The following is a 19,600-nucleotide window of genomic DNA, read 5'->3' as shown; positions in this document are numbered from 1 at the left end:
ACTAATTTTTATTTTTCATGATGTATTGATATATTGTGACATTCTCATGAGTTTCGTTCAAGAATCAGTGGTCAGGTCAATACAAAGATGCAAATGCCAAAAGTTTGTTAAAAAAATGTCACAGGAATTTAATTAAAATCTATCTTCCTTTTCAATAAACTGCTGCAGACTGTGCCACACTGCCAATTGCGTTAATCGCAATCCCATTTGAAGTCGCGTGGGGGCTAGAGAGCAACATGATGCAATCCGTGATGGGTTTGGCGAGAACTTTTGCGGTCAGCTCAAAAAAAAAATTGCTGATGTGATGCCTTAAACCGATTATCTTCAACTGGGAAAGTGACCTTATATGTGTGATTCCCTGGGCCCCTAAATTAACAGCTTCTGTTTACACACTCGTTAAAAAACATATTTAAAAAAATCTTAAGTGAAAGAAGGACTATGTATTAATCAATGCGCCATTGTTTGCGTTTAATATTTACGGTATAGAATACATTAAACACAACAATAACATAATTCATTTCGTTAATGGTCGCAGGCGCACAGCAGCGATGAGACATCATTATCCTGGCCTGCTCCATGCAGGCGCTGTGACGTCAGCTGGCCCCTCCATCATCAGCCTGCGAGAGTCACCGACGGAAACAGCATCACGAACCCCCGCCGCCCTGTCAAGCACCGGACTGATCTGTAATGCCACAAATGATCAGTCTAACATAACGCTAGAACGCAAAATCCGATCAGTGACAGCAAGAGCTCATAGGCAAATCGCAAGGTAGCTATTTATTCCCGTATTTATTTATTTATACTCGTTTTTTTCCTCCATTGATTTTTCAGTAATGGCTGGGCTGGCGAGCTGCGGCTGTTGAGAGGCAGGTGCATCGTCAGTCAGACGCTCGTTGGGCGTGATGTGATGCGATGGATTTCGCTCCAGTGCAGCGATGAGACGGACGCAACCGGAGAACCATCGAGTAGCGGCGAGGCGCGTGTGATCGAGCTGCCGACGCTGTGGCGCAGGAGCACGGGCGGGGAAGAGGGCTCGTCCCCTCGAGAGCGCTCCGTCTGATCAACAAATATTGAATATTAAACGGCCGTGCGTCCCAAAATCCGGCTGTTGCTGGTGGAATCGGGCCGTGGAGCGAAGTGTCATCATGTGCACCTGATGACATTGTCATGAATTCATAGAAGCCATTTCGCCATTTCGATTCGTGTCGCCGGTGTATTATTTATTCTTTCTCTAATAACGAGCTTTGATCAAACGCCGCCAAGATGATGGAGCTGGACGAGGTGGTGTACCAGGACGATTACGGGGCCGTGTCTGTCATGTCAGAGCGGGTGTCGGGCCTCGCCAGCAGCATTTACCGGGAGTTCGAGCGCCTCATCAAGAGCTACGATGAGGAGGTGGTGAAGGAGCTGATGCCGCTGGTGGTGAATGTTCTGGAGAACCTCGACTCGGTTTTAACGGAGAACCAGGAGCATGAGGTGGAGCTGGAACTTCTCAAGGAGGACAACGAGCAACTCATCACGCAGTATGAACGGGAGAAATCGCTGCGCAAACAGGCGGAGGAGGTAAATATAATAACAATATTATCATCTCATCACACATCCTGCCATTCTCGTCATACAACCTCCTCTTCACACAAGATGGTTTTATTATTTGATCATAACTGGGTCTGTAAACATTTACAAGGGCCCTGTAAACACTGGCACTGGCTCTTTAACCCTGTGGAGCCCGGCATATGAAACAATAGTCAGAACAATGTATTTTGTTGAAATGGAAGTTTATAAAGACTAAAAAAACAAACCAAAAAGTCTAAAAAACGAAATAGTTTGCATGTGTTTGATTTGTAACATATTCAATACATCAGGCTTTTATAGCCAATTTAGCAGTGAGGATATGGAGTTCACTCATAAACAGATCAATTTTATTCAAAGCTGAGATAAAAGGCAATTTGCGGCTGTTGTTATTTATATGGCTGAAAAGTAAGATGAAATTCTAATAGCTTGATTTTTTTTATGACGGTATAACAGACTATTTACATAAAATGTATATAAATATCAGTCGAAACTCTGTATCTCCCAATAATATGACTTTGTAAGATGATATTCAGATTTGTAGATTTATGCTCAAAGCTCTGCCCAGATAACACACGTACGTCTGCAAGATGTCTGTTAAAGATCTCTTGATTTGGAAAACATCTGCTGTGTGCAAACGTCTGGCAGACGTCTGTAGGATGATAGTTTTACATGCATTCTAAAACATAGGCATCTTAAAGACATCTAATAGACGTCTATTTGACATCTGATAGGAAACGTTCAGTAGACGTATTGCAGATGAGCAAACTGCATCTTGCAGATATAAATGCAGAGGTCAAATAGACGTCTCTGAGATGTACGTGTGCTATCAGGGTGTAGTTTTAATTGTTGGGCGCCTAACATAATGCAGTGCAACACAATGATGATTGACAGATGTACAAATAAATGTTCCTTAGCTGTCTGTTGTATAATATTTGATACTAACATTTTAACATGATTTTCTTAAAGGGTTAGTTGACCCAAAACTGAAAATTCTGTCATTAATTACTATCCCTCATATCATTCCAGACCTGTAAGACTGTTAATCTTCGTAACACAAATTAAGATTTTTGATGAAATCCGAGAGCTTTCAGTTGCATAGACAGCAACTGAGATGACCACGTTCATGGTCCAGAAAGGTACCAAGAACATTGACAAATTAGTCCATGTGACATCAGTGGTTTAACCATAATTTTATGAAGCTACAAGAATACTTTTTGTTACGCAAAAAACTTTATTCAACAATTCTTGTAGCTTCATTAATTTAAAGTTGAACCACTGATGTCACATGGACTATTTTAACGATGTCCTTACTACCTTTCTGGGCCTTGAATGTGTCAGCTGAGTTGCTGTCTATGCAGGGTCAGAAAGCTCTCAGATTTCATCAAAAATATCTTAATTTGTGTTCTGAAGATGAATGAAGGTCTTAGGTTTGGAATGACATGAGGGTGAGTAATTAATGACAGAATTTTCATTTTTGGGTGAACTGTTCCTTTAAAAAATCATAATCAAGTAAACCAAAGTTGCTCCAGTCCAGTTAACATTCAGCAATATAAAATATTCTCACGTTTACTTTTTTATTAGTTATTATCATTAAATATTTCACAGTAAAAACACGTGTACCACAACATGAAGGGGGATGTTTTTAAAATCATACTAAAAGGCCTTTTACTTTAAAAAGTATAAACTGTCGATTAGACAACAGAAGGAATGTAGCAGATTGTGTGCAACAGGTTTTCAACACTTTTGATCATGTTGATAATTTAGATGCTTTATAAATTCATGTAGCAGATATGATGCTGTAGGCTTTATGGGGTTAAAGCCTCTGTCTATATCCGTTAGTATGAAATACTACCTTCTTTCTTTACTTACACACAGAAACTCATGTTGTCAACAGCTGTTGGTGTTTGACTTGGTCAATTTTTTGTTCTTGACCCTGGGATGTCCACTCGAGAGACTTAAGCCAACAGTCCAGTAGTAAGCACTACAGTTCTTCTGTCAACCCCTCTGCGTTGTCCCACAACAAAAATTGTATGTGTTGCTCAGCCTATACTTGCTGGAAACAAATCTCTAAATCTCCTACAAAAGATTATCTCATACATACTCTCATCATTTTGGGCATCAGAAGCAGGCATTGCTACAGCTACAGGGAACAGATGCCCTTTAACATTGTCAAAACATTTTCCAAATGTAACTATATTATCGACTGCACAGCCGGAACATTATTGGGATTCTTGTTGTGTTAAGCTTTATTGTAGAGTTTAGGCGATGTAAGTAACACACAATCAAAATGTGAGTGTGCTTCCTCTTTAAGTCATTGCAGTAATTGTAAAGATGTATTGTGTGAATATGTAATGGAGAGCGAGTGATGATAGATCTATCAGAACTGAGCAAGATTATTGTATCAGACCACAGAAAGAAAGAGAAAATACAGGCTGTGTTTCAGTATTGCAGATGCTACAGAGAAGGAACATGTGCTTATGAAATGCAGTAACTGCAGTGATGCTTCTCACCCATTACTTGATTACTTCTATTTTGCCTTGGAATTTTAACATGAAAGCCAGCCAAACATAGCAGTCTATTTGTTTTTCTTCTAGATTTATTGCTTATTTTAAATAGTTTTCTTCATTATTTTTTCAAAAATGTTCTTTATTTTATTTATTTATTATTTGACCATTTTTTTTCGAAAGAGGCTGCATTTTTAAGTAACGCACTTTTTATTTCTAGACAGTATTTACTCTATAATAAACATTTCACTCAAATCTATTGTGCATTTATGTAGTAGTTTCTAATGAAGAAAGTAATAGGTTAAGGTTTAAAACAATACAATTAATAAAATAAAATAGCTAAGTGTCAGGGATAGGTGATTTATGTTTTATTGCAGCAATGTGAAGACTTGTGTGCTTGGGGTGCAGAGGACAAAAGTGGGAGGATGATGGGCAGGGAGGGTGATTATGGGTAATCAATTTTCTCATGGAAGGAGGCTGGCTGCCGCTGTAATCCGATTCTCATGTTATGAGACAGACAGAGAGCACAGAGCGAGTGAGATAGTGAGGGATGGAGAGAGAGAGGGAGTAAACAGCATTCTCCAGTTTCGCATCCTCTGGGATTATGGCAGTAGACTATAATGGCCACAGTAAGAACATCCACCTCACTATTTCTCGCTGTCTTCTCTTACATAGACTCATCCATGTATGAACACATATTCTGAATGTCAGACAGCTTGATATAATACAATTATCGATCCTTGAGGGAGAAGTCAGTGTCTGATTACTCTGATTAAACATCATTGCAGTGAACTTGCGTTTTAGAATCTTTCTGATGAACTTGCATTCTAGAATCTTTCATTTAGAATCTTTTTGTTGTATGGTGGCGTAACAGGTGCACTTGGCTCTACTCCAACTTGTCATGTGTAATTTTATTCATTATTAAAATCGTGCATTATTAAAAAAGTGCAAGTGAAGCTGTAACTTACTTCCTCCAAAAAGTGTAAACACTGTGACTCTGCACAGTCATTTTTTTGGGCATCCCAACCAGCCTGACACAGCAATATAACCTCATCCAGTGCCGCAAGTTTTGGATGACCATTTGTCTGGCCAACCAGATTCTGACAGAGAGATGTGTTTTAAAACTTTTTCTTTGAAAGTGGGATACTGTTATGTCAAGGTATACCAAGAACTCAAATTAGCATTCTGGAATTACATTATGAAAAGGATTACGCAACTTTTAATGCCTTTATAATCCCATATGTAGACATGGTTTTGATATGATATGGGGTGTATGTAGTACTCTGGAAATGACTTTATAAGTCAAAACACTCATTAGAATGACATGATCGGCCTAGTGTGATGTGTTCACTGAAGAGAGATTTGAAATGTATAGTGTCAGATAGAGTGCATTTGGTTTTTCCCTCTCTTTGCAGTGCTGGGATTACTGAATTCCAGGAGGCTGTTTGTGGCTGGGCTGCACTGCAGAAAGAGCCTATTGTGTTCCACTTAAATCCTTGCAGCTCAAAGTCACCACACACTGCACTTGGAGTGTGTGTGTGTGTAATGTACCCGGGTAACTGTGTGTGTAAATGTGACTGTATTGTATTCGAAGAACAATCCCTTCTCAAAAATGCTTTTTGACCTTGTGCTGTTCTGCTTCATAATGTGGTTATAGATAATTTTGCACTGAAAGTCAGTTCAGTTATACATACACACACAAACACACACACTCTCTCTCTCTCTCTCTTTTTTTTATATCTCAGAGATCACATCTATCTATCATATGTTTATCAGTCTGTCTATTTATCCATCATTCCATCCAATTCAGGCTTTTATATGGTGGCCATGCAAATAATAAAACACCAGCAAAACAAGAAAACATCATTCTGACAACACATGCTACAAATACTCACAATGCAACTAAATACAGAAGCGTAGTACATATACTTACAATGCAACCAAATACAGAGATGCACTGCAAATACTCACAGCAATCCAAATAATACAAAAATGCACTGCAAATACTCATTTGCTGGTGTTTTTTCTATTTGCAGCTTGTTGGGCTCTCTTGGCCACTGTATTTTCACCTGATTCAGGCTGTAAGATAAAGGCTATAAGATCTGACCTTGTGTGAATGTGTGTGTGTTTGTGTGTTAACAGAAGTTCATTGAATTTGAAGATTCCCTGGAGGCAGATAAGAAGGAGTTGCAGTCCATGGTGGAGACTTTGGAGCTACAAACAAAACAACTCGAGCTGAAGACCAAGAACTACGCCGACCAGAGTAAGTCTGTGCATTTAACTACATTTGTTCATACACACACATTGACACAAATAGAGATTTGAGTTTCTTGCACTATGCATTTGTGTGATGTTCCTCTCCTGTAGTCTCTCGTCTGGAAGACCGAGAATCAGACATGAAGAAAGAGTATAACGCCCTTCACCAGCGCCATACAGAGGTCAGTAAAACCCCCCAGCACATATTCATAACTCAAATTAACACAGGATTCCCATAATAGAAAACCTGTAAATAAGAATGGAAAAGGATGTAGGAATTGTAGGAAGTTATGGGAATGGATAAAATAATATGGAAGTTAATGGAAATTTCGCTATTGGATATACTGTTTCTAGTTATTTGATTTATATATTTATTTAAAAAATGTTAGCTGCTAAAAATAGCTTTTTGTGATTGTGATCTTGATACATTTATTTTTGGCATGGAAAATGAATCGATACATAATGGAAGTTCATTAGTCAAAGTTGTGGGGACACTATTAGCAATTAGCTGCACTTCTCGAAAATATCAGCGTATACACTAACACTGATTTTTTTCCTCAGATGATACAGACATATGTGGAACACATTGAGCGCTCAAAGATGCAACAGTCAGGCAGCAACCAGTCCGAATCTACAGGCTGCGGACGGGCGTGAGTAACTTGTATAATTAACATTCATGCAGCAATTCCGACCCTTCATTTGCATGAAGAGTTTGGAATGCGCATTTGGAATTCATTTTTGTTTTGCATGTTTCTTTGTGCCATTAAATATCATGCTTTGTTGGTAACCAGTGGGAAGAATTCCTCTGATTTGTTCTGAAAAGAGTTAAAGGGGTCATCAGATGCCCATTTTCCACAAGTTGATATGATTCTTTAGGGTCGTAATGAAAAGTTTATAATATACTTTGGTTAAAAATTCTCAGTGGTTGTGTAAAACAACACCCTTTTTACCTTGCCAAAATCAGCTATGCAAAAATTATCCTGTTCTGGTTGAGGCTGCTTTAAATGTTAATGAGCTCTGTTCGCCCCGCCCCTCTCTTCTCTCTGTGGATTGACGAGCCTGTTTACTTTAGCCACATTTAGCCGCGTTTAGCCGCTAAACTTGCTAACTAGCACGTTATTAGGAAAGGTAATTGCAGAGATTCATAAAAAAACCTGTATACTCATTTCTGCTGTAAGTGAAGCTGGATCACGAATGATTTGCACGAACATAGACGGATATATGTAGATCAGGAGCCACATTCCCTTCACAAACAAATTGCACACACTGCATCTTCAGCGGCTCAGCTGTCGGGAGTAAATGACGACCACTACGTTCATTATTACATCCAGCAACACAACACCTCAATTGCTCAATCAAAGATATTCTTGTCTAACTTACATCCCTGCTTCAGCATCGAAACAATGGAGGTCGCACTGTGACAGCTGATCTGAGGTAAGATGCTCATGTCAGTCAACTGTCATGGGAGCCGCCTCTGTCGGTGTGAAGGGGATATTATTTTTACAGATTAATTAAAAACCACTGCATAGATTTTTTCATTATAGGGTAGATGTGTACATACACTGCCAACACACATTAATCTTCAAACAACATGAAAAAGTGAACTTTGCATCCGATGACCCCTTTAAATATTTCAAATTTTGAATTAGAAACTCATATTCTCTCATTTTGGAACATCAGCTATGACTGTGTATTGCACTTTGGATGTATGTATTGAATGCTTTGGATTTTGATAATACAAAATGGCCCATTATTGAAACAGTTGTCTTGGAGACAGCGTTGCTAGGCGCTGGGTGATGATGCTCAGTGACAGTTAGTCATATCTTGCTTAGTCAGAGCTAGAGTTGTGGCTGGCTTATAGTCATACTCAATTAAACACACATCTCCACACATTTCACACATTTCTCCTTTCATTGAAACACAGCCAGTTGATTTCAACCGATTAGGCATACTTGCAGGTTCGATTTTTGGATTTGTGACAGAGTCAGAACTGATGTTTTTTGCCTAAGGAAAACAATGCCTTCAGTTGCTGTTAGGGATGTAACGGTATTATCAATATCAAGGTACTGCAATAGCAAAACTGTCTCTGTATCATTGTGGTCACATGACAATATAAAACGATATGTCTTCTGGGCAAAAAGTGTTGTTTTTAAAATGTATTTAAACTTCTTATTCTAACATAAAAGGTCTTTAAAGTTGTGTTTTGGGTCAATTTGCTTTGGCACAGTGTCTGTCAAATGAACTAAAACCAAAAGCACAATATGGCTTAATCCCTTCGTCAAGTCGTTTCAAAGCTAAGCGAGCAGGCGATCAGCTCATGATCCGGTGTTTTCTGCGGCTCAGTTCACAGTGAATTCAATTAATGTTTATTGCATGTGCAGTGGGCTTAGCACGCATTTGGGAACGCAACAGCCACTAGTTATGCTTTATTTTCGCAGGAGTTTTCCATTAAAATAAAAGCTCTACTGCCGTTTCAATCAAAATAAAAGCTTAAAAGTTCAGTATGAATTACCAACAGCTAAAGGTTTAAATGGGTAACGTTACTGCAGTCCAAATTCAAAATATCTTAAGTGTAGAAATTAGGAAAGAAGTATTGTAATTTCCCTACTGTAGTGTAAAGGAAAAATAATATACCTATGAAATATTCATTTTCACTTATTTAACAGTATTTTACATTTTTCTTAGGTAATAACATAGGTTGCCAAACAATAATTTAACTTTAAAATGAACAAAAATATTCAATTTCTTTTTTTAAATATTGCAATAAATATGACTTCATATCTAGATATTATCATATTGTGAGATTTTTATATTGTTACATTCCTAGTTGCTGTATACATTATTTTCTTATGTTAGTAAATTATGAAATCATCAGATACAGCGCTTTTAAATAGCTTTAGGAGTTTAACCTTGACATGTCAGAGCTGAATCAGAGTCAGCTGCACTGATGACTCATTTATCCATGGAACGTAATAAATATTTTTGTTTTTGTATTAGGGTTGGTCAGTATACCAATAGACACAATTAACTAGAAACATGTCATGTGATGCTGCTGTGCTATGTGGTCACAAGAACATATAGTTTGCACGTGTTTTTAAGCATTGCTGTTTAAAAACAAGTGATTTTAAGCCACTGAAACACAATTGGCTGTGAAAGAGAATTCACGCTCAGGTTAAGACGGTGCTCATAGAGCACGGTGGTATTGAACCAAGTTATTTTTGCCGCTTTATAGTCCTTAAACAGTCAAATACATACACTTGTATGTATCAAAAAATTGGCCGTCTTTGCAAGTATCCTTGTAAAAGCAGTAATTTAGGTCTTAAGTAAAAGCAAACAGCTGAGAAAGAAAACATGTGTTTAATAGTATATGTGACCCTGGACCACAAAACCAGTCATAAGTGTCAATTTTTCAAAATTGAGCTTTATACATCATCTGAAAGCTGAATAAATAAGCTTTCCATCGATGTATGGTTTGTTAGGATAGAACAATATTTGGCTGAGATACAACTATTTCAGTATATGGAATCTGAGGGTGCAAAAAATTCAGAATATTGAGAAAATCGCCTTTAAAGTTTTCCAAATTAAGTTCTTTGCAATGCATATTACTAATCAAAAATTAAGTTTTGATATATCCACAGTAGGAAATTTACAAAATATCTTCATGGAACATGATCTTTACTTCATTTCCTAATGATTTTTGGCATAAAAGAAAAATCTGTCATTTTGACCCATACAATGTATTTTTGGCTATTGCTACAAAATATACCCCAGCGACTTAAGACTGGTTTTGTGGTCCAGGGTCACATATTAGATCCGGGCAGTGCTTAAAGTGACAGCAGTCTGATATTCATGCTGTCTGTTATTCATGTTAATCAAACAACAAAAGAGAGAAAATCTCTCACTGCTCTTGACTAAATCACTTTTGTAGCCTTAATAAGAAGAAATATATATTTCATTTACAAAGTGAAGAATATGCAGTGTTTTTATACATTTGATTACTTTATACAATGTATGTAGCATTTGCTATTTATTTGTTCTACTGTAGTTTTTTTGTCTTATTGCTTGTAATTAGTTTCTCATTCTTATTGGTTACTGTTTACTTGTTTGCAGTAAGCTTGAGTTAAACTGGTGAATACAATATGGTGACAAGGATTATGAAATTTTTGTGCTCTCAAAAATTTTGAAATGATAAAGATTGTATTTAAAGGAAAAATAACTATATTGTGATATCTATCTTTGAATATAAATTACATTTATATATTGTGAAATAAAATTACTCATGTCATGATATGGGTCATTCTGTAATTAGGGGTACATTTAGAATTTGACAGTGTGAAGAAAAAAGTTTTCCTGTTTCCCAAAAACCCAAACTTGACCTTACATAGCTGCTTTGAAACAATATATAGTGTATAAAGTGCTGTATGAAGTGCTATATAAATAAAGGTGATCTGTAGAAATATGTGCATTAAATACCATCTATGTTTGCTACTGTCTACCATGTTACCTTAACTGGGTAACACAGTTGACAGGTATCTTAGTCGACATTTTTAGTGTTTTGGGCCTACACTCAACATGGAAGACTAGAACTGCTGAGCATATGGTATGTTTAGAAATATATCTTCATAAACAAAACATATATTTTAGTTAAATTGTCAAATTTGCAGCAATAATGCTTGTGTAGCACTGTTGACATGCAATTAATCCACTCTTGACACAGGTTTGCTAGTTTAACCAGTATTAGGGAAAAGAGAGAGAACATGTTTCATCCATGTGCTTCTAGAGGAAATATCATCATATTGTGCAAATTATGTGAGAATGGGACAAATCATTCCTTTCTGAGGGGGAGGTTTCTAGTGGGTAACTTAGATGAAAATGTTTTTTTGAACACTTTATTAACACATTAACACATTTTATTAACACATTATTTTTTAAGCGCACACCCAAATGTCTTGATAACCTAATCTAACTGAAGGCAAAACTATGAAATTAATTTATATTTGAGGTAATTTTCATGCTTAAATACAGAGTAGAATGAGCAACTTTAGAAAATCGAACAGCTGGATAAAAACCAAACAAAGGATATGTCTTGTTCAATATATAGTAATGTGATTGTTAAAAACTAGAAAATTAAGTATCGGGGCTTTATACTGATGAAAATGTATAAAAAATGTACTTCACAGACATGAGATGTACCCACAATTATAGAATGACCCATATAAGATTTTGGTCATATTGCCCACCCCTATTTTGTATGTATGCAGTACATATGTATACATACATTGCTATAATGAAAATAACAAAATAACACATTATGAAATAAGTCATCCAGTTACACAGTTGCTAATTGTGACAATTAAGGTTTTGCTTGCAAATTTATCATGTTTCCATCTGTTTTTTTATGTACTGTGTACTGTATGTAATGTGACGTTATGTCCGGTGTCAGTGTAGTGTGACTGTGTTTGTGAGTGTGCGTGTGTTCACCTTCTTTATGTTTCTTTCTTTCTGTGCGTGTGCCTGTGTGTGTCTCTGCAGTCATCGACCCAACTGGAGGAAAAGGTAAAAATGCCCCGCAATATCGGACAGCTCCCCAAACCCCTGTGTCTCCCTGCAGTCCTTTTTATCTCCCATTTTACTCCTTTAAAATTTCACGAGTTCACCCTTACATCTAACCTGGTTGAGTAAACAGTAAGCTTATTTTGGCGCCTGGAATATGGCCCGAACCCAGAGAACTCCTCCATCCGAAGTATGGGATGAGGATAGATTAAGAGTGAGGAGTTGGGGTGGAGGGGGGATGCCGAAAAACTGTCAAATGACAGGGGTAAGTCAGCTGTGTGTATATATATATGACTTGTGCAAGGTCGGATGATTAGCTAGACGAGTTGCACCTGTGCTACTCGTGCTGCCGAACTTTGTTATTAAAACATCATAAAAAATTAACCTGCCATCCACCCAAACACCCAGTTTAGCAGTCTTGAAGTCAGAGACTGAAAAACCTGTACCTCTTTCTCCTATGTGGTTTTGTGTCTTTATATGTTCTCACCCTGTCCGTTGAGCTCATTTTTATGTGCCAGTGTTGGTTTAGTGTTTATAATATTTAATCTTCTTTGTCTCTCTTTCTATTTCTGCAGTAAAACAGAGCGCCCCCCATCACTGAGTTTGTTTCCTGGCGGAGATGGCATGGTACGTGGGGGTCCTGGGGGGGCTAGAATGGTTTCGACAGACGTCTGGCATTCCAGCGATCTCAGCAGACCTGTCTACGCCCCTGGCTACCAGGTGTGACAGATATGACTCCGCCCTGAAGCGTCAGGGGAGGAGTCATGATAATCATCATTCTGTCAGCCACTGTCAAGATCAGGTTCATGGGTGGTTTTCCGATGGACACCAGCAGGCCTCCAAGGGCCCATGATTTCGGTTTGGCCGTCCATCCTCTGCCTTGTCCTGTGACGTCGCTGTCTTATTTTAGCCATCTGAAATGAACAGATGTGTTTAAAATAAGCCGATTTAATGAACTGAAACTCAACTACACAAAGCATCTGTCAGCTGTGCACACATAATTATACATCTGTTCTTTGAAGGAAGAAGGAAGAACGTGATTCTTCACTTCCTGTTTTCCAAATGACTTAAGTCACATGAGTATAAAGCACTTTGAGTTTCAGTGCTGTCTGAAAAAGCTTTTGTTTCTGTTTTCAGCTTATAGATTTTTTGTTTTGAAGATACATGTCTTGATATTTAAAGGATGTAGTGGTACAGATATTTTAATATTTGAAAATGTTTTAAATGTTTTTTTATTTTTATGACAGTATATTTTTGTAGCATATAAGCCTGGGTAGTAAGCAATACCAAATTTGCTAGTTTAGAAGTTTAGCAGAGTGTTATCAAAATGTGTATGTAATATGTTGTTGTCTCTGTTTTAAGGAGGATGGCTCAGATTCAGATTCGGTCGCAGCCACGCCCAGCAGCACAGGGAGCAAATCAAACACTCCCACCTCGTCTGTCCCCTCGGCAACAGTTACCCCTCTGAACGATGGGCTGGTATCGGTGGGAGAGTACGGGGGGCGGGGCCGCAAGAATGCAAAGCGTCTTAGTAGAAACATGGAGGTGCAGGTCTCTCAGGAAACCAGGAACGTCAGCATTGGTGAGAGAGGGGAAGAACTGAGACCAAGAACAAAGAAAACTAGTGGTCGACCAATTCGACAAAGATTTATTTAAAGGCTGATGCCAATGCTGATGTTCATCAGTGTATCAATATTTGTTAACATATTCCTGTGGAAAAAGTTTGGGGTTAGCAAAATGTTTTAGTGTTTTTAAAAGAAGTCTGTTATGGTCACCAAGGCTACGTTTATTTGAAGAAAAATACAGTATTTCCTGTTATTTGAAAACCTTTTTTTAACAGTTATATAACAGTCTCTTTTACACAATCAGTTTAATAGACCTTACTGAACAGAAGTATTTTAAGTCTTACTGACTCCAAACTTTTAAACAGTACTATATATATTTTAAAGGAATTTAAAAGATAGTAAATAACATTCAAAACCTTTTTTCAATAATTATTTTTTAATATTTGTAGATATTATTTACTGTTAATTCATTTTAATAGTTTTTTGAAAATAATTAATATAATAATTGTATAATAATAATTTGAACTTGATAAGCAATAAATATTTTGTTATGTAAGCCTATTATAATATATAGCGGATGCTAGTAATTAAAAATTTTAGATATGGCTGCCATTAAAAAGTTTGGGATCAGTAAGATTTTTAATGTTTTTGAAAGAAGTCTTTACTGCTCATCAAGGCTGCATTTATTTGATTAAAAATACAGAAAAGTTATATATTACTGCAAATTTACTACAAAAAATAGTGTTTTTCTGTTTTAATATAATTTAACATAGATTTTGTTCCTGTGATGCAAGGCAAAATTTTCTGTATCAGTACTCCAGTTTTCAGTGTCACATGATCCTTCAGAAATTATTCTAATATGCTGATTTATTGTCAATTTTGGAAACAAATATTTTTAATTCTTCAATGAATAAAATGTTAAAAAGAGCAGCATTTATTCAAAATATAAACCTTTTGTAACAATATACACTGACGTTTCCAAGTTTGCGGTCAGTACATTTTTTTTCTTTCTTTATTTGTTTAAAAGAAATTAATACTTTTATTCAGCAAGGATGTGTTCAATTGCAAAAAAAAAGTGATAGTAAAGATTTACATTTTTAGAAAAGATTTTTTATTTTATATAAATCCTGTTTTTTAAACTTTTTATTCATCATAGAATCCTGAAAAAACTATCACAGATTCCAAAAAATATATATATATATGTTAAGCAGCACAACTGTTTCCAAGACTGATAATAAAGCCAGATATTATAATGATTTCTGAAGGATCATGTGACACTGAACACTGGAGTAATGGCTGATGACAATTCAGCTTTGCATCACAAAAATTAATAATATTTTAAAATAGAAAACTCTTATTTTCAATTGCAATAATATTTCATAATATGTGACCCTGGACCACCAAACCAGTCTTAAGTAGCACGGGTATACTTGTAGCAATAGCCAAAAATACATTATGTGAGTCAAATTTACCAATTTTTCTTTTATGCCAAAAATCATTAGGATATTAAGTACAGATCATGTTCCATAAAGATATTTTGTAAATGACCTACCATAAATCAAAACTTAATTTTTGATTAGTGATGCATTGCTAAGAACTTCATGTGGACAACTTTAAAGGCGATTTTCTAAATATTTAGAATTTTTCCCCCCCTTAGATTCCAGATTTTCAAATAGTTCTATCTCGAACAAATATTGTCCAATCCTAACAAACCATACATCAATGGAAAGCTTAGTTTATTCTGACTTATTTATTTATTATGACTGGTTTTGTGGTCCTGGGTGACATATTATTTTTTTCTGTATTTTTGATCAAATAAACAGAATTTTGATGAGCATAAGAACATAAGACTTTAAAATCTTACTGATCCCAAACTTTTGAATGGCAGCGTATTGGTTGGCAACTACTGGAAACCGCTCCACTCACTTACTTTCTACTAATTGCAAAAGTTTGATTTTTTTTTTTTTTATTACAAGAAAATTTTTGTCTTTTTTTCATTTGCATGTGTTCATGTGTGTCTGTAGGTATGGGCAGTAGTGATGAATGGTCAGAGTTTCAGGAAATTATAGACTCAACACCAGAGCTAGACATGGACCCTCGAATCTTCGGAGGAGGAAACAGGTAGACATACCGTACATATCATTCACACAATTAAGTAAGAAAATAAAAAAGTACAAAATTGCCAGTCCACACAAAAGGACCATGAAGGTTAAAGTTCTGAATCATTAAAAACGCTGTTTAGAAAGTAGCTTTGTGAAATATAAAGAATTTAGCCATTTAAGACATTTAAGCTTTGAAGTGAAATAAGGCACAGAAATAATGACGAAATTCCTGTTCCTTTGAAGTCCTTCTCAGGGCATAGTGAATGAGGCATTCGGCATCAACACAGACTCTCTGTACCATGAGATCAAAGACGCCAAGTCTGACATCATCGGTGATGTGGACGCAGGAGCGGAACTTCTCGGTAAGCTTCATAGTTCCAATTATGAACCTTTGTTGAATATTCTACCTGTGCAGTTTCTCATAAATGCAGGTTACCTTGGTTTATACGTAACCTGGATTTAAGATCAGTGATTTTTAATTTTCTGTTTATATAAGTACCATTGCTAAGCGTATGGTGGCTAAGGGACTTTCTTCCCTGCACTTTGAACTGCATGCCTTTTGTCAGGAAGCCACACTGCTGGATGTACCCCCAAAGCAAGGTCTCTTGGGATATCATGCTTGCTTCATGGCTGCGTCTCCTGCCCCTAAGCACATTTTAGTCTGATAGAAGTTATCCTGAGTTGTTTCATTTGAGTGATTCCTGTTATTTATGTTGGCAGATTTCTGATTTGTTTTGTTTCATTATCAAGGTAGAGCGGTTGATTTGTTTATCTCAGTGTGAAGGTGGATCTTTCTTTTGATTGGCCGTCTCACTCACTGACCCTTGACCCCTCTCTGTGCTTCCTTCCTGTGTGTGCTTCTCTCGGCCACGCCCCTAGGGGAATTCTCAGGTGTGTATCTGATCACCGATTGGTTGGTATTTTTTTAGTTCTCACTCTTTTTTTTGCTCTTCATGACCTTTGCATGGATTTAACATCAACATGAAACACTATTAGTCATATTAGTTTAAAGACGACAATAAACTGTACCTTGGAAACACATGACCAAAAAAAGAAGAACACACTACTGTTCAAACGTTTGGGGCCAGAATGATTTAGATTTAAAAAAAAAAAAAAAAAAAAAAAATACTTTTGTTCATCAAGGACTTTAATTGTTTAAAAGTTACTGTGGACATATTCACAAAAATGCATATTTCATATAAATTAAATGATTTCTGAAGAATCAGGTGATGCTGAAAATTCAGCTTTGCATCACAGCAATAAATTATATTTTAAAATGCGTTCAAATAGAAAACAGTTCTTTTAAATGGCAATGATATTTCATTATATTAATCTTTTACTGTATTTTTGATCAAATAAATGCAGGCTTGGTGAGCAGAAGAGAGTTATTTAAAAAACATTACAAAATCGCCCTGACTCCAAACCTTTGAATGTGTATGTGCATGTCTTTAATAAATAGCTATTTTGTAATTGTTAAAGGCAGTCCCTCAAAAATGTAATATATTTAAAGATCTGATATATTAATCATTGATTGATCATTTGTTTTAATTTTGCTTTATAAAGGAATGATCAGGTGTGTGTGCGCGCGTGCTTATTTGTGTGTGATGATAAATATCTAACATGTACCTGTCCATTTGTTTTTCTCTCTTCTCTTAATCTTTTTTTAATTCCATCTTTCTTCACTTCCGTCATTATCTTTTTCCTTTAATTTTCTCTTCTGTCTTTACGTTCATACCTTTACTCCTGTCATTTGGCTGCCTCCTCCTTCCTCGCCACTTTCCTTCCGTTTCCTCCTCGGCTCTCTATTTCAGTCCGGGATGATTTCTTTGGTAAGGCTCATAGCCTCCTGTTCCCCCTTCATGTTATTTTTAGTAGGACATTGTGATACTTTCTGTATTTGTAGCTATGCTTTGGTGAGATGTTCTCCTGTGCCTCTGCTCTTCTAATCCTATTAACTTCGGCTGCTCAGTGCTGTGCTTTCGAATGCATGGCTTTACGGCTCATATGAATCATATTACCAAGTCAGTTTGGATGTTCTCTAGTCCACTTATCAAGTTAGGCTGTATATCCCTTTGGATAAAACCCTTAAAGGTCATTGTTTAGTGTCCCAAATAAAGTGGAGATTTCACTGAAGTGATAAAATGTACTGTAATTCTTTGTGATTGTGGTGTAATTTTAAACAATTGTGATGTAGTTTTGAATCAGCTGTCCCTTAGTTTGTTTATCTGAGATTTGGAAAGAGCTCATGGTGGTCTTTACTCCTGCTAACACTGTATATCCCTCAGGTATGGGGAAAGAGGTGGAAAACCTACTAACGGAGAACAAACAACTACTTGAGACCAAGTAAGAGAGAAAGAAAGACAGAATATGTATATGCGTTTGTACATGTAAATATCCGTCTACATGTTCTAATGGAATCATTTGCTGTCTGTAGGAATGCCCTGAATATTGTGAAGAATGACCTGATTGCTAAAGTGGATGAGCTGTCGAGTGAACAGGAAGTTCTCCGGGAAGAGCTGGAAACAGTGAAACAGTCCAAGACCAAAGTGGACCAGAAAGTGAAAGAACTGGAGGAAGAGCTAAAGAGGTCTGTGTTTCCATTGAATTTTAAAGGTATAGTTCACCCAAAAATGAAAATTCTGTCATTATTTGTTCACCCTCATGCCGTTTCAAACCCGTAAGACCTTTGTTCATCTTCTAAACACAAATAAAGATATTTTTGATGAAATCCGAGAGCTTTCTGACCCTCATAGACAGGAACACAACTGACACATTCAAGGCCAAGAAAGGTAGTAAGGACACTGATAAAATAGTCCATGTGACATCAGTGGTTCAACCTTAATGTTATGAAGCTAGGAGAATACTTTATGTGCGCAAAGAAAACTAAAATAATGACTTCATTCAACTCATTCAACTCTCACGAAAGTATCACAACACGTGTGTGGTGCTGCTGACGGATGAGCCGACGTTCTGACAGAATTTGGATGCACTGCTCCTTGTTTTCAGAGGAAGGTCTTTGTAAACATATCTGAATATTTTGACAAAGAGGATGACCGGTCTTACTTATTTGAACCGGATTATACAGATGTTGAACTTAGAGAGATGGATGTTCTACATCAGCATGTGTCTTAGTACTTTTGTGAACATCGAAGACTGACAAAGAAGAGTAAAAATTGTGGAATGAAGTCATTATTTTTGTTTTCTTCGTGCACAAAAAGTATTCTTGCAGCTTTATAAAATTACGGTTGAACCACTGATGTCACATGGACTATTTTAACAATGTCCTTACTACCTTTCTGGACCTTGAACTTGTCAGTTGTGTTTCTGACTATGCAGAGTCAGAAAGCTCTCAAATGTCATCAAAAATATCTTAATTTGTGTTCTGAAGATGAATGAAGGTCTTACACGTTTGGAACGACATGAGGGTGAGTGATTAATGACAGAATTTTCATTTCTGGGTGAACTGTCACTTTAAAAACAATTTTAATCCAAGGCTATGAACATCATAGACACTGAGGGGGACAAGTCCCCCCATTAAAGAGATATGGCCAAATTGCCATGTCACCGTCCCTTCCTTATATTTCATATTATTGAAGCAGCTCTCCTGCACTCCATTACATGTAACTTTCTGTGTTGGGAAACAAACGGGTAACAAAAAGGTGAATAAGTTACATTTTAGGCTGGTCTGCCTCGGTGCTAGAACAGCTTGTTTATTATTTTATGTGATTTATGTATTTGTAATTAAATGAGAGTAACAGGGTTTTTTTGTGAATGTGTGTATAGTTTAAACTAAAAGAAAAATTGTTTACAGCCTTCTTTTGAACTACCACTAGCATGAGTTTAATCCATTACTCTTAGGGGCCGTTCACGCAAAATGCATTTCTATGCAATGCAGTATTGCAAAAAGCATGAGATGCGGGCAGTCAAAAGGACAGAAAATGCAAGGTTTTGAGACACGTTTTTATTATTTACACATTTGTTACTTATTTTAGCTTTTAAAATGCCTTGTCATGTGCGAGGCACTGAAAAATATGTGAGACTTGAGCAC

General features: G+C 36.6%; 1 protein-coding gene across 18 annotated transcripts in view; it reads left to right on the top strand.

Annotated features, from left to right (window-relative positions):
- The first annotated feature begins 583 nt into the window (after nt 1–583).
- mapk8ip3 (mitogen-activated protein kinase 8 interacting protein 3) overlaps nt 584–19,600 on the top strand; it is a 36,945-nt gene continuing 17,928 nt past the window's right edge. For 3 of the 18 annotated variants that reach the window (XM_051105438.1, XM_051105440.1, XM_051105410.1), the window contains exons 1-13: nt 586–1,563; nt 6,219–6,339; nt 6,444–6,514; nt 6,894–6,982; nt 11,865–11,888; nt 12,461–12,605; nt 13,248–13,467; nt 15,475–15,571; nt 15,796–15,914; nt 16,432–16,443; nt 17,364–17,381; nt 17,838–17,895; nt 17,987–18,139. In XM_051105438.1, coding sequence (XP_050961395.1) covers nt 1,264–1,563; nt 6,219–6,339; nt 6,444–6,514; nt 6,894–6,982; nt 11,865–11,888; nt 12,461–12,605; nt 13,248–13,467; nt 15,475–15,571; nt 15,796–15,914; nt 16,432–16,443; nt 17,364–17,381; nt 17,838–17,895; nt 17,987–18,139 — 1,427 coding nt within the window. In that variant the 5' untranslated portion in view covers nt 586–1,263. Of the gene's footprint in view, nt 1,564–6,218; nt 6,340–6,443; nt 6,515–6,893; nt 6,983–11,864; nt 11,889–12,460; nt 12,606–13,247; nt 13,468–15,474; nt 15,572–15,795; nt 15,915–16,431; nt 16,444–17,363; nt 17,382–17,837; nt 17,896–17,986; nt 18,140–19,600 lie in introns of all 18 variants that reach the window. The other 15 variants (XM_051105450.1, XM_051105443.1, XM_051105451.1 and 12 more) reach the window with 11 other exon arrangements.

Source organism: Labeo rohita, chromosome 3, assembly GCF_022985175.1.
Source record: "Labeo rohita strain BAU-BD-2019 chromosome 3, IGBB_LRoh.1.0, whole genome shotgun sequence".
Classification (NCBI taxonomy): domain Eukaryota; kingdom Metazoa; phylum Chordata; class Actinopteri; order Cypriniformes; family Cyprinidae; genus Labeo; species Labeo rohita.
The sequence above is the reverse complement of the archived record's forward strand: the minus strand, read 5'-3'. Positions and strand labels throughout refer to the sequence as shown.